The sequence below is a fragment of the Platichthys flesus genome, chromosome 6 (genome assembly GCF_949316205.1).
Source record: "Platichthys flesus chromosome 6, fPlaFle2.1, whole genome shotgun sequence".
Lineage (NCBI taxonomy): Eukaryota > Metazoa > Chordata > Actinopteri > Pleuronectiformes > Pleuronectidae > Platichthys > Platichthys flesus.
This window is the reverse complement of record NC_084950.1, coordinates 18,239,710-18,254,971: the sequence shown is the minus strand read 5'-3', so window position 1 is coordinate 18,254,971 and position 15,262 is coordinate 18,239,710. Positions and strand designations below refer to the sequence as shown.

Genomic DNA, 15,262 nt, shown 5'->3' with positions numbered 1-15,262 from the left:
TGACCAGTCCTCACTTTTTCATTGGGCTGTTTGAGGATTAAGATTTGGTTTAAGGGTTAGGGTTAGTTATTTATTTGGATGGTCAGGGTAAGGGGCTAGGGAATGCATTATGTCAACGAGTGTCCCCACTACGATAGAAGTACAAACGTGTGCATGCATGCATGTGTGAGTGAGTAAACATTTCTGATAAAAGGGGCGGATCAAGGACGGTGAGAGGAAATGTGTGTGTGTGTGTGTGTTTAACGACATTGTACTCTATCTGTGTTTACCTGTGTGTGTGTGAGCTTGTTAGTGATTGTAAATCCTTGTAGAGAAAAGATGAGTATGTGCTCATGCTGTATCTTGTGACACCTCCCTCCCACCAGGACCCGATTCCAGAGACGGTGACGCCCACCAGAGGTCTTAAGGCGGGCGGCACCCTCATTGCGATTAATGGCCACTTTCTTGACACTGGCAGTAAGGATGACGTCCGGGTTACCATTGGAGGGGTGGACTGCGCTGTGTAAGGATTTATTTTTCTCAATAATTGTCACGCAAAGACCAATTCTCTTTCAATTCACTCTCTTAAGTTGATAAGTGCTACTTGTTATTCAGACATTGTATTCTATTGAAGTTCTACAGTATGCACACTTTGAAGCCCGTAAATGGATTTTTTTTTCATTCCTGAAGGGAAAATGGAATTGACCTTAACTTTTGAATCATAAGCAGGTCTTTTTTTTTACTTTACCATTTGCCTTTGCTGTTGTGACCATGAGTGTTCTGTCAAAACCAGCCCACAGTGAAATTTTAGCCAGAGGTAACTGAAAAATAACGAGCTAGAGAAGCAGCAAAGCCAGGATTTAACAAGCTGTCAGGCTCCTACTATGTCGGCTTCCACTACACGGTGACCTTGTGTGGCCCCCACTCTTCGAGCCAGCCAGTACTGAGGTGTGTCCTTGTCTTGACAGGGAGCATTTCGGAGAAAAGATCACCTGCAGGACAGGAGAATATCGAGCAGATAAGGTGCCCTCCGACCCTCTCTCCATCATAGTGAAGTATGGAAAGACTACCACAGCTTCCATTCCAAATGCCTTCCAGTTCTTGGAAAATCCCATCGTGCTTGACCATCAACCCAAAGGAAGCTTCGTCTGGTCAGTTTCATGTAGAAGCCTGCATTTCTCCTACCTCTTATCAAAGTGCTTTTGATATTCATTGGTTCCTTTTAGCATCTTATGATTAACATATATTTTGTTTTTTTCTGCTTTTATTTACCTGAAGGTATATAGGACTGGATTGATGGTTCAGTGAAATCATGCTATTATGCTTTCAAGGATGCTTTAATATCTGCTATATGGCTTTAGGGAACATTGGTCCATTTCAATAACATAGTATATGGATTACCATGACATTTTTGTAATGGGTTCATAGTCCCCAGAGGAAAAGCTAAATCTTTTGTGATCCTCTTGTGTCAACATGAGGTAAATAATTTGGGGTTTTGGTTGAAATGTCATTACAACTATTTGACATATTGCTACAAAATCTGTTATGCATATTCATGTCCAGCTGATGGACATGATTGCTTAAAATGTCCCCTTGTCCAATACTGTTTGCTTCAGTCTATGCTGAGCTTGTATCGCTAATAAGCATATGTTAGCACCTAAGATGGTGTATGTGGTGAGCATTACACCTGATTAACATCAAAATGTTATCATAAAGAAGTCACTGTTTCCCAATTATCTACAGCAGAATGAGAAAAGTGTTATTTTGACTGAGCGTCATCATAACAGTCAATATAGGACAATAAGACCAAGGTTGACGAACAAATAAATTTCCCTTTGAATGCTTGATGCTCTGCTTTTGTTTTTTTAAGTAGAGAATCCCCCCCAAAAAACTGCTCAGTTGGCTTCGATGACAAGGTTGAACCGAAAGTAGTCTATTTGGAAAACTGAACACTATGAGAGCCCCCTGCCTTGTTCTCTGCCATCTCTCTGGCCCAAAACCTTGATAAAGGTTATAAATGCCACGAACCCTACGAGATTTGCCGTGTGTGCAGAAGATTTCTCAGTCTCCTGTTTAGGTAAAGGGAATACAGATGCTACCATTTGATGTAACAAACTCTGTGAGGATCCCTGAAAATGAATGCATTAGACCAGGGGTATTCATTTACATTCAGAGAGGTTCAGACAGAGAACATTTCTTCGACGGATCATCATAATGACTAATTAGCTTTAAGATTCAGTGAAAATTATTTTTGAAATATTGGATGTATCAACCTATCTGTGTAGTCAACAACTGATTGTCAAATCAAAGAAAGTATAATGCGATAATATTTTAACAATATTTTTTGGAGAGATTATAAAGTACTCTAATAGAGAAAGAAATGCTCTTTTCTCATGCCAAGTAAAAAACAAAATACAAAACAAAAAGCTTTTTTTAAATGTGCATCTTTGCTTGATTTTAGAAAGCTATTTAATGATAAATTATTAAAAGTTTAGAAGATAATTGCCCTTATTTTCACTGAATAGTCTCAACCAATTTTCTAAAATTTTTAACACATCTTTACAACTGAACCAATTTACTTTTCTCTAACTCACAATTCTTGGTGAAAATACCCCAGATGCAATTGTAGAAATGTGTTTGTCTTATTATAAATCTTCCTGTGAGCTCATCTTATTGTGGGACGATATATCTATGCTCTTAAATGTGTTGTTTTGTGTGTTTCAGTGGAGGCAGGAACATTGTGGTGACCGGCTCTGGTTTTGACCTGATCCAGACTGCTGTGCTGATGGTCACTGGAGACACCTCAACAGCTTTGGAGGTTTCCTTTTATTTATTTATTAATGTATTTATTCTGTCACTATGCATCTCTAAAGCCGTTTTCAGACATGACCTGCCGGTAAAATCTGGAAAAATTGGTTCTGGAGTTTACCCGCAGGTTGCCTCTCAAACATGAACAATGCAGCATGAGGTTTACAACAGCAACAAATCCTCTGCATTATTCAGGCGAGAGGTGGAGCAGCCGGTTGCAGCAGGCAGAGGCAGGAAGTGATGTATAAACTCCGCTGGGAGATCCCATGATTTTCTTGAAAACACACAGGCACCATTTTTATTTTTGCGTATGCTGAGCTTTCAAAGCCCCATCAATCCCCCCCACTTGCTCTCTTTGAATCCAGTGGGGGATCCCCTGCTGGGTTCACACATCGGATTCTCCTGGATTTTTACGGACATATACTAGGAAGCCATGGGGAGAAAGTCTGCAGAGAATGCACGACATTTGCGTTGACACATGCACCTCCTCCGGAGGAAATACAGAAGATAGGCAGAGTTTAGTGCACGTCTGAAATCGGCTTCATGGGATATTTACATTGCTCCCAACGCTTTCTGTCTCTTCCCTATGATTCTTTTTTTTGAGAACTACAGTTGATTCATTTAAACTCTGTGAAGCATTTGATGTTTGAGATTGCACGCACGCACATATGAATCTTCTCTTTGCTTCCCCTGATCAGTGGGATTTCAAAAGCCTGTATTACTTCATCTTCACTTGCACCACTTCACTTCTCAGACCATAAATCCTTAAAACCTGTAGGATTGCAGATAGCAGCACCACTGTTTCACCCTCCCACAAAATCGAACTAAGTTCCTCAGCCAGCTTAATTAAGTCGAGCGGAGTCTGCCAGGGAACCTGAAGGAGTGGCACACAGCAGCTTGCTGGCACCTGCCCTCCAGTGAACTGCGCTGTGTTAAGCAGCAGCAATTTTGCTCATTTCATTTAAAGGGCTAAATTTAATGCCGGCATTAAGGTTGCAGAAGATTATGCGACCGTGCTGGTCTTTACCACTTTACTCCCGGCCAAGTCCTTGCTGCCCAGGGACAGGAGTGATTTGAAAAGACTTCTGGCAGCTGCAAACTAACAGCAGATGTAGTGTGTTATCTCAAAGGCTGGTCAACTTCATTAAGCTTCTCTTGGTTTAAGTCCATCCACTGAAGTACACCCAAATATCTGAAGTCATTATGGCTGCTGGCTTGTGGTAGTAACATGTTGATGCCAGATGTTGTTGTTGTTGTTTAGCAAACTGAACCAACTGACAAAACTACGGTAGTTTAACATGACATGTTTGGCCTAAGGAGGATTAAAGGTAACATGGCATATCACATTCTTTGAGATATGCCCTGTTATGGCCTGTTATGGTTCACATCTCTCGCTCAGTCAGACTGACTAAAACAACATCATTAAGTAATTGCAAACTGAAATGACATGCAAGTGTATTTGCATATAGAGCAGGACAGAGATCTTAACTCGAGTGGTCACTGGAGACGCTTCTGCTAATGCCAGGTGTGAACAGACACACTTAAAGCTCTCCACTTGTGATCGATTCACTCCCGATGCTCATTAACACAAGGTCTGAGCAGATATTTATTTAATACTGCAAATTATTTTAGTAAATAACTATTTTATTGCTGTGAACCTAGACTGAGTCTAGATATAGATTAACAAATAGTTGGCAGATCACAATCCTCTGTGTGGTTTAATAACAAAAGACATTCGACTGGTACGACTCACACATCTTACAAGTATTTCTCCTTGACTTTTTTAAAGCCTGTGCTTTTCACTGTGTCCTCCTGAAAAGCACAATTGTTTTGGTGTAGGACTGCAGGGTATAGCTGTCACACACTGTTGTCAGCCCCATGTGGAAACAATCAGAGAGTGACAGAAATATCACCATCGGTCCAGTTGCTCAAACACAAACAAACTGAGCCAGAGGAGGAATGGCTCAACGTGCACGCAGATTTAACAGAGGCTGCTATTCTATGACTGGAGATTAGGATTTTAATAGAATGACTCAAAAGTGACACGTAATTGTACCTTCCCCATTTTACTAAACCAGCCCCCCCCCCCCCACACACACACACACACAAACACAAACACACACATCCCTCCCATCTTGTCATTTTTGAGTCATGACACTTAACTGTCCCTCTGACACTTTCAGAACGCCCGCGAAAAGAACGACACAGTGATCCAGTTTCAATCTCCAACGGTGAACGCCTCCCTGAACCAGCACTTTAAAACCTCCATTAAACTGGACAACTGGGAGAGGGAGCTGAAGCCCTTCGACTACCACCCCGACCCCTCCTTCAATGAACTGACGAAGAAGGTCATCACCGAAGCCAGCATCATCATCGTCACTGTGAGTGCAGGCCGGGCAGCCTATGAGACGGCGCTGTGTTTCCGAGGAAACAGCCTAATTAGCGTGAAGGAATTAAGACAAATGGTTTTATTATCAGACTTGAGGATTATACGGGAGAAGATGCTGAGCTGCAGTTACTGTGACACATTTTCACTCTTTAGCTGCTATGGTTGAGTTTCATTGTGTTTATAAATTATCTAACATTTATTCTTTTAGCTCAGTGGTGTGATCAAATGTATTGAGACTAATGTAAATTAGAAGTGGCAAATAGCCAACGTGAGTTCAACTCTAATAGAAGGATGAGAGAATTGCTCTTATTGTAAAGACCCATTTCTGTTAAATAGTCTGGGCACAAGGTCATTAACACAGTGGACGAATGAGGAAGACATATTTCTTTTTCTCTTTCTAATTTTTTTTTTTTTTATATTATAATTATAAGACCACTTATATTGAGTAAGTAATGGAACAAGAGAATTGGCGATTGAAAACAAAAATCATGAAAGTTTTAATTTATTTTATCAGCTGATTTGATGTTCAGGAAGAGTTGTTTTTTTCTTACTGTAATTTTCCCACATTTATTATGGTTGAATAAATTGTAGATCATTTGTATTATTTATATTAAATTTCAGAAAGTAGAGATAATTATCCGTTTTAACACTGAATCAAAACACTATAGACAAGCAGAGAATCAGGAAAGTGAGAAGCTGAATTTGTAAATAAGATTCCTTCTGATAGAATTTTTTTTTATTTTTTTTATTTTCATTCTTTATTATTAAGCATTTTGAGGATCATTCTCTCATCTTCTTAGAACTCAATAGATTGCTCAGTCCAATAACAAACAATCCTCTTTTTGGTTTAAAATGTGAAACTGGTGTTGAGGTTTAGTAAGAAAATACAGTGTCATTATACAATCAGTTTTGGAGCAGCTGCTCTATATATTTAATATATACGTTATATATAATTTAGTAAGTTAAAATACATTATACTGTATTGTTAGTAAAGTCTTGTCTTTCTGACAACTTGATTAGAAGTTGAGTAGGATTTTCATGTCATGTGTCTATAATGGGTTCAGTTCTTAAGTACTGTATATGTTAAGGCCAGTTATGTGGAGAACAAAAATAGAACAAAACATATGGCAAGAAAAGAAAAAAGAGGACACTTCATTTATTCTATCGGCTGTTTTTTTTCTTATTGTTACTCGCTGCCATTGTATTTGTTATTTTGTCAATTTGGTTGTATATAATTTCAGTAAACACTGAGAAATGCCCTTCATACTTTCCTAGATGTTTTTAGTTTGTCTGACAGTCTCTTCAAATCCAAAACATATTCACTTTACTGTCACATGCGACAACGACAAGCAGAAAATCCTCCCCAGTGAGAAGCTGAACCAATAACCAATTAATCAGAATGGCTCAGATTCCTCCTGATTGCCTGCTTTACGTCAGCTTCAGGGCTCCACAGTATTTTCTCTCCAAGTGTATTTCAGTAAACAGACTTCAGGTAAATTAGACTGGAAAGGCATCTGCTAAAAAGGCTCTGAGGCTTTTTCCAATTACTCTTCTGCGGTTTACTCGGGATAGTTTCACCTTTCTTATATTGCAGACTGCATTAAAATAATTGAAGGCATGTCTGTGTAGATACAGAAGTGAGCTGTAGAATCTCAAAGTGAGCGGTGCCGTGCCAGAGCTGTGGGATTGACTGGAGCTTTGCCTACAGTGATTTAAGAAATAAATTACTTATGTGCTTACAATGACTATAATCTTAATCTTTCTAATTAGTTTTGGCGCTCATTGTGGAAGAGCTGTTGTAAACTTTCCACCCATTACAAATGAAAACGTTTACAATAATGTCTTTTAATACTCACACATATGATGCAGCTTCTTGATTGTTTAGAAAGGCAGTAATTAATTCTCCCCCTCCCCCCCAATTGTTTTTTTAAATCACAACTCTTTGAGAATTACTGTTGCTCTTCCCCTGCAGGGTCGCGGATTCTCCAAGGCTATGACGGCCAAAGAGGCTCAGGCGTTTGTTGGTGACGTTTCCTGTCTGGTCAACACACTTCAGGACGATAAGCTGTTCTTGGACCCGCCCTCCTCCCAGCCCCGAGCTCGCTCCAGACGCCAGCGCAGAGACACCCGACCAGAGCTGCTGGATCTAGCGGTCAGTTATGACACAGACACAAATGTTTTAGATCCTTTACGTCAGTACCACAAATACCGCACTGCATAATAACTCTGCTGCATTTGAGAGTTATGCCCTGATATTGTTATTTTTATTTCCTGTGACAGGAAAGTGTCCTTAAATTGTTAAAAGTAAGAGTGTGTAAGTATTATTACACATGCATCAGTGTGTCTGTAGCTTCTTCTTGTTGAAGATGATTAAATCATTTACAGATTGATTGTTTGCTTCATGACAATTAAGAACATTGTAATGATTGGGAATTTCTCCTTCACCAGGTTTGTTTTGTTCATCAAATTATCCAAACCTCCAAATAAAGTTATTAACTAGATAAGTATCTAAATGAGTTTCGAAAATGTCACATTTCCAAATTGGGCTTAACCTCTTAAATATATGCTAAAATCAGTTATGTAAAGAAAAAAATAGAGCAAGAAAATTAGAGAGTAAAATTGTAATCAATCATTTAAGTTCTAATCTATTTCATCAGCTATTTTAAGATACAGGATAATGTCTTTCTTCTTAATTTAATTCTTTGAAATTGTCAGAAATGCAGTATATACTTATATTTGAGCATTTTAAATCATATATGTCAACTTAAACAGTTATCAAAGTAGTTTCCAATCGTCTTTCAAGAGTCAAGTCAGTTCCATTTTATTATTATAGTACCAAAACCATGACAGAAGTTATATCAGGGCACATTTTCATATAGAGCAGGTCTCTTTTTATTATTTACATACACTGAATATTGTGACAAAAGCAACCTATTGAAAAATAAATAAAGACATCTTAATGTAGGAGACAGAAAGAGGGAGAAAGCTTGGGCAGAACTGGGCAAAGCGGGTCAGGGCATAATGCAAGTTCCACATACAGATGTATAGTAATTGTAATATGAATACGTACAGATGGAGAGAGGAGGTTGTTGCATCATGCGAAGCAGCATAACTAGGGGATGGGTAGAGGGAAGCCTGAGCCAGCACTAACTCTAACCTTTATCGAAGAGGAACGTTTGAAGCCTGCTCGTAAACATGGAGCAGCTGTTGGCCTTCCTGAGGCTCCCCCTCACATTCCACTCTTAGGCTGCTTTCAGACATCTGTTGAACTCTGGACCTTTTCCTGATTTTTTATTTTTCCAGAGGGTAAATGAGAACATAAATGTCTGAGTCAGTGGCTACCGGAATTTTACATAACTTTTCCTGCCAGCCCCCTCATTAAACATCTGAGCGAGACCGTGTGAGAATACATCAGGGATATAGCCAGAAAATTCACAAGGAGCGGATGGTCGCGGTGATGACATGTCTAACACATGACGGATGCAAAAAAACGAAAAAGATTAGAAATACCTCAGGATGAAAAAGAAGGGACTATTCTCGTAGTAAGCTCATGAAGATGTCAACTTGGAAAGACAATGTGATTCGAGAAGTTTCAGCGATAACGGTTTTCTTGCTTTGAACGAAGAACACATAAACTCTACGGCGGAATGTATACATTATGTCCCCCCCACTTGTCTGAATGTTCCGGAAACCCTCCTGTTGTTGGGAAATAGGGGTCCTATGAACTCTAAGATATTATTGTATCATGCATAATGTTTGGCAGTTAAATCTATATTGACGTATCTTATTTTTTAATTTCATGTGTGTGCCAAAAATGACATTTGTAAAATAACTGACATAAGTGCAGTAAAAGTATAAATGTCATGAAAAGAAAACACTCGAATAAAGTACAAGTACCTGAAATAAAATACTTATACTGGAGTCAGTTCCCCTCCACCAAGGCAGACATGCACAGACTTGTAGATGAGTTGCTGCCTGGAGCATGAATCTTTATTTCTCTCGGCGTGTCCTCTGTACTATCTGAGACCCCATTTTTTCACTGGTTGAACAATTTTCATGTAGCTACAGGCCCTTATAATCACATTTAATTACTGCCGTCTGTGATGAATACTGTAACCCCGTCTCATTTCTTCTAAGTGAGCTATTGTTTTAAGTCTGTGCTTTGTATAAAGAATTGACACCGCGGCACTATCAATAGTAGAACCTATAGCTGCATGGAAGAAACTTGATTATAAAGTGTCGAGCTCGATACACCTATGCATTTGTTCAGTTAATGTGGGCGACCCACTTGAGCGTCGCCGCAGCACTTCCAGAGGACCCTGAAAGGTCCCTCAGCTGTTTTAGCAGAGCTTTCGGCAATTATGTAGATTCTCCTCTGTCCCCATCTTCCTTTCTAAGGTTGTTCTGTTGAATCTTTACCATCGACACCAGCCTGAATATATCTGCGGCTAAAACGGTGCAGATAATAACGTTTCCTGTCTGTGTTTATCCGCAGATCAAGTTTGGGAAGGGAGAGTGGGTGGTTGGCTCGGTACGGTACGAGAATAAGAATGAGTCGTCGCTCTACATCATCATCCCTGCTGTCATTGTGCCCATGCTGATGATCATCGCCATCTCTCTCTACTGCTACAGGTGAGCAGCTCAACTTCACACTCACTTTATTTATAATGAAGAAAGCGAAAATCTTCTAATGGCAGACTGAGATTGGTGGAATTTGTTGACGCTAAAGTTAAATGTCACTCTATAATCTCTATTAGTGCTGTTTAAGATTTGTTTACTGTTACTATTTTACCCTTGCTTTTGCAGGAGGGACTATTTCTTTGGGTTGCTATGCAAATAATCAGAATATTCCTCAAGATTGACCAAACAATTGCTGAAGTATTTCAAGCTATTTGCTTGTGTGTACGGCCTGATTAGCTGGTGACCCGTAACTCTTCTTTAATTGTTTTGGTTTTCCTGAATGTGGAAAATGAATTGCAAAGAAATTTATTATTTAGTTTTAAATGGTTTTTTTTCCTCAAGTTTTATCAGACTCTAAAAGCAGTAATCCAAGTACAGTGGATTCATTTGGGATTTTGGAGGGACACTGCTGCACAGATTGTCCCGTTTTAAAAGTTATTTGTCTCTTAGCCCCAGACAACAGAATGACTGCATCATGTTTTCTGTAGCAGTTTGAGAAAATGCTCATCAGCAAATAAATAAAATTGACAAAACTCATAAAGCGCTAAGCAGATACAACAATGTTTTAGAGAGGTTAGAGAAGGCATGGTTTATCCAGGGCTTGGAAAGAAAATATAATTAAAATACCACAGTCCCACAGTAAAGTAATTAAAAAAAGTACATTATTCAACTAGACAATTAGTTTATTTAATTTAGCATGTTTGTTTACCTTATTGATAGTTAATAAATATATGAATAATGCTGTAAGCAGTTAGTTTATTTCTTTTCACTCCATGGATCTAGTTTTATTATATGTATCCATGAATCTAGACCTGTGCATCTAAGGTGTATTTGTATAGTTATTTAAATCTGCAGTATTAAAGATGTTTTCACTCTGCTTTGATCCACAGCAGCACTCGAAAAAATTACTATTATATACCTCAGTTTTTTGTCTCTTTTGAGATTAACTGAAATACTTTGTCAAACTTTACTCTGAGGAATAATAGCTGCAGTAGTCATAATTTTTGTGAGAACCAAAGAGAAAAAGTGTCATCAAGTTCTCAAGAAATTAGAAATGAAGTTAAAGTACGGCCAAGATTTGCTTTAATGACACCTGTATTGTGTTTTTGTGTTCAGGAGAAAGAGTCAGCAGGCAGAGAGGGAGTACGAGAAGGTGAAACACCAGCTCGAGAATCTGGAGGAGAGTGTACGTGACCGCTGCAAGAAGGAATTCACAGGTAAGACAAGCTTGACAGGATCGTTAAAGCTCCTCAATGGATCCATGTCTCTGAGAAGCTATAAAGTAATGAAGTGCATCAAAGCTCTGATTACATTCCTCTGATGCATTGCACTGCAGTGAATGATATAAATTCCCCACTTTAACCTGATATTATCATCACCATGACAAGTAGTTTGCAGGAACCATTTATAAAACAATCTTTCATTGCTGACATTATGTTCCAGGCAGACAAAAATGACAATGAACCGGGTTTTTATTTCTGTCTCGCAGACTTGATGATCGAGATGGAGGACCACACCAACGACCTGAGTGAGGGACGGATACCCTTCCTGGACTACAAGACCTACACAGAACGTGTGTTCTTCCTGCCTTCCAAAGATGGGGCCAATGATGTGATGATCACAGGGAAGCTCGACATCCCACAGGCTCGAAGGGCCACGGTGACCCAGGCACTCAACCAGTTTTCCAACCTTCTGAACTCCAAGACCTTCCTCATTAATGTAATTATTCTGCACACAGTAGATGTTTACTACCAAGCGGTGATCATGGGGTCTGATAATGTCGGTATACGCGTATTTTACAATTGTGTTGTTGACCAATGCAAGATGCTTTAAAAGCACATCAAGATTTCCCTTGTTTTCTTTTTAGCCACATCAGGAGCAGGGCTTGATGATGCCAGGGCCATTTCATTGCTTTGCTTTGCACTGATCTAATGAATAATTTGTATAGTGACCTTAGTGGTTTTCAGATGATGTTTGTATTGTACCTTTTGAGAGAAGTATCAAGTGTTGGATAAACTCTCCACTTCCTCTTGTCGTGCAAAAACAAAAAATATCTGGAGCAGCCAGTTGTGTAACACACTTGATCAGTACATTTTGACATTTTTGACGTTTTTATATTATCTAATAACAAAATTAACACAAACATTAGTGTGATAAGAACGACCTAAAATTACAGAAACCCTCTTTGAGAACAATATATATGATGAGTTCCTTGACTTTTTACTTTGGCCCATCTGCTAACATTGAGCAGGCTCAACGCACTTCAAATTAAGAAAACGCAAATAGAAAAAACACAAATTAAGAATCGAACTGGATCGCTGCCAGAAGTTACATCACATGCAAATACAGAAATGTGCTGCAAAGAGGTTAAAAAAATATTATCAAAATATCAATAGGTGCACAAAGACAAATGAAGCATGGTTGTGTCATTCCTACTGAAATCAGGGTTTAATTGCAATATTTGTTAAAATAATTACAAACGTTTTGCTCCTATACATAGTTTGTATTTTTAATTAAATTGTTTCACAGATTCAAGGATTTAAAGCTCAGACTGAGTCAATGTGTTAGTGGAGTTATTACCCAACTAAACAAACGTTGTTGTCGTAATGAAGGAGTCACTTTCATGTATGACCTGGAGCCATAAGACTATAGTTACACGTACAGGTGCTAATCCTAATAAGCAGCAGGATAAATTCACTGTTGGTTTACGTTTTTTTACATTACATTTCATTTAGCCAATGCTTTTATCCAAAGGGACTTATAATAAGTGCATTCCACCATGAGGGTACAAACCATGAACAACTAGAGTCAAGGGAGTACAATTTCTTCAAAAAAGCAAAAAAACAAAAGTAATATAAGTGCCATTTAAGGGCCACTAAATCGTTAGTTTAAAATGTTATTCAAGGTATAGTCGGAAGAGGTGTGTTTTTAGTGTGCGGAGGAAAATGTGTAAACTTTCTGCTGTCCGGATGTCCATGGGGAGTTCATTCCACCATTAAGGAGTCAGGACAGCAAACAGTCTGGATTTTTCAGGCAGTTCTCTGATAGTAGCAAAAGGGTATAACATCACGGCCGCCCTATCCTTTGTTACTTAGATAAGCTTTTATTTCAGAGCCACAGGTGTGAAGTTACCTGCCACAACGGCGATGGTGCTCACACCCCTACATCTCTGTGAGCTTTCAGAATCTGTCATAAGCCCAGGAAATAATTCGGTAAAGTCCTTTTATATCTATTTTAGATTCAGGCTGTCCCCCCTTGAATTGAGGAGTGTGTAATGTTTTAGTTAGTGGAGTACAGTGTTAGCAGTGAGAAGCAGAAGACATACCAGGGGACATGGGAGACGTGTGAAATTTCCTTATAATACTTTATTACTGGCACAGACACGGCCTCTGAGGTGTGAACTCTATATGTGTGGGTGATTCTTCTTCTACTAATTGGCGTCTTTTCAAAGCCACAATATTTTACAAGGCTGAACTAAACTTACCTTGATAATTATTGTCTTCCCCAGCATTGGTCTCTTGATTATTTAAGAGCATATTATGCGGGATGTGCTTGTGTGGGTGAGATCTTCATTGGGATGATTAATTTCGCTTGTCATTTCGCTTATTGTTTGTCCCGCTCTCTCTGTGTGTGTGTTTGTGTGTGGCATTGTAGTTCATCCGCACCCTGGAGCGCAGTCATGACTTCAACGCCAGGGCCAAGGTTTACTTTGCCTCCCTGCTGACAGTGGCTCTGCATGGCAAACTGGAATACTACACCGACATCATGAGGACTCTGCTGCTGGAGCTGATGGAGGAATACGTCCACAGCAAGAACCCCAAACTCATGCTGCGCAGGTGAGTGGCGACCAATTCAGACTGTGCTGGTGCTGTCACAATTAAAATGTCTGTACTAATTGTATAGCTACGAAGTTTGGTATCATAGCAACTGCATTTGTTCCACAGTAATGGTAATATAGGCCTAGCGTGTCAGTTTTTACTCGTGAAAAATCCCGTCTTCTGCAAGATATAATGGTACAAAATACATGCTCATTTACTCCCCCCAACGGATCCTGCACTGTATTGTTGAGTACATGTTGTATTTATCAAACCTAAACTTTTGTTTTCGAAATGATGTTTTTCAATTACAACGTTGGCTTCTTCCCCATTCGTTTAGTCACTCTTACCCTGAGATGGAGAGATGTCCTTGCGTCTCAGCTCTATAATCAGAATCACAGCATGTCTAAATGCTGGCACCGGTACGATCAGTTGAGGAGAACTGGGATTTAATTCAAGATGTGCTGGGTTATTTATTTCTGTTGCCATGTTGTCTGTTGGATTTTTTCACTGAATACTGTAGTCCACAGTCCAGAGCCAGATGACTGCTTGATCTATTCCAGTCTTCCTCCTTCTGTTTGTCCTTCTGTTTTTTCCCCACTTTTGAGTCAAAACTGGTTGGATAGTTTCTCATTTGCTGTCCCCATCATCATTCCATTTATTTTTATCATCCTGTAACTTTTTAACCAATGGCTAAAAAATTATGTTTTATGATTGGCCTGAATACACAAATCAATTTATACTGGTTTCTTTTGAGCTGTGTAAGAGCACAGGAGGGTGATTTTCAGAACAACTCTCATGAACAAAACTATCACCTGCCACACTTGAGCAGGTGAATAGAATCTGAAAACATTCAACATGTTTCAGATTCTATTTATAATAATGGCCCCTTTCACTTAGAGGAGAGATCAATTATCAGAGAAGACACTGAGCAAGATGTAGAATTGGAAATACAACAAGAACTTTTGAGTTATGGGTGCAAACTGTGTCGATGTGCTGTACACAAATACGCCTGTTCTCCACGGGAGTATTAATGTATTACTTCCTGCCTCCTGCCCCCCCCTTCACCTTCACCTGTATGCTACTGATACTATGTTGTTGTGAGCGCGTCTGAATGGAGATTCTCCTGCTGCATTGTCTATGTATGAAGGCAGACTCTGGAGGATGTCTGGACCGAATTGTGTGGAAATTATCTCTATAAAATATCGCTAAGCATTCATCTGTCTAATATGACTCATTAGGAAAGAATGTCTAGAAGGTTTTAGTTCTCTTTTGTCTTTATTGGACTGTCTTCACTGTAATGATCTTGTCAAGGTCAGATCATCGGTTGACGGCTGCCTCACCCCCCTCAGCAGGACCCACTTGTGCAACACTACAGTCACTCATCACTTGCCGGGGGGGGTTATGTCATCTGAACTGTCGGCTATGCCGGGGCACACTGTGACTGGCTGTTCTGAAAGTACACGTCTTAATTATCCCCCAATGGAGAGGCTCATTATGCTGATTAGGCCATTGTGCCAACAGAGGCCCCCTTATATACAAGGCGTCTAATTAGGCATGCTAACAGCTAACAGTAAACGCCACCAGTGGA

At 39.4% G+C, this 15,262-nt stretch overlaps 1 protein-coding gene across 1 annotated transcript in view; it reads left to right on the top strand.

Moving 5' to 3' along the window:
• Positions 1 to 15,262, top strand: part of plxnb2b (plexin b2b) — a 127,109-nt gene that overhangs the window by 98,886 nt on the left and 12,961 nt on the right. The window contains exons 17-25 of the mRNA XM_062390111.1: positions 366 to 502; positions 948 to 1,130; positions 2,704 to 2,797; positions 4,971 to 5,168; positions 7,149 to 7,328; positions 9,672 to 9,808; positions 10,973 to 11,073; positions 11,346 to 11,575; positions 13,511 to 13,692. Of these exons, the coding sequence (XP_062246095.1) occupies positions 366 to 502; positions 948 to 1,130; positions 2,704 to 2,797; positions 4,971 to 5,168; positions 7,149 to 7,328; positions 9,672 to 9,808; positions 10,973 to 11,073; positions 11,346 to 11,575; positions 13,511 to 13,692 (1,442 nt within the window). The remainder of the gene's footprint in view (positions 1 to 365; positions 503 to 947; positions 1,131 to 2,703; positions 2,798 to 4,970; positions 5,169 to 7,148; positions 7,329 to 9,671; positions 9,809 to 10,972; positions 11,074 to 11,345; positions 11,576 to 13,510; positions 13,693 to 15,262) is intronic.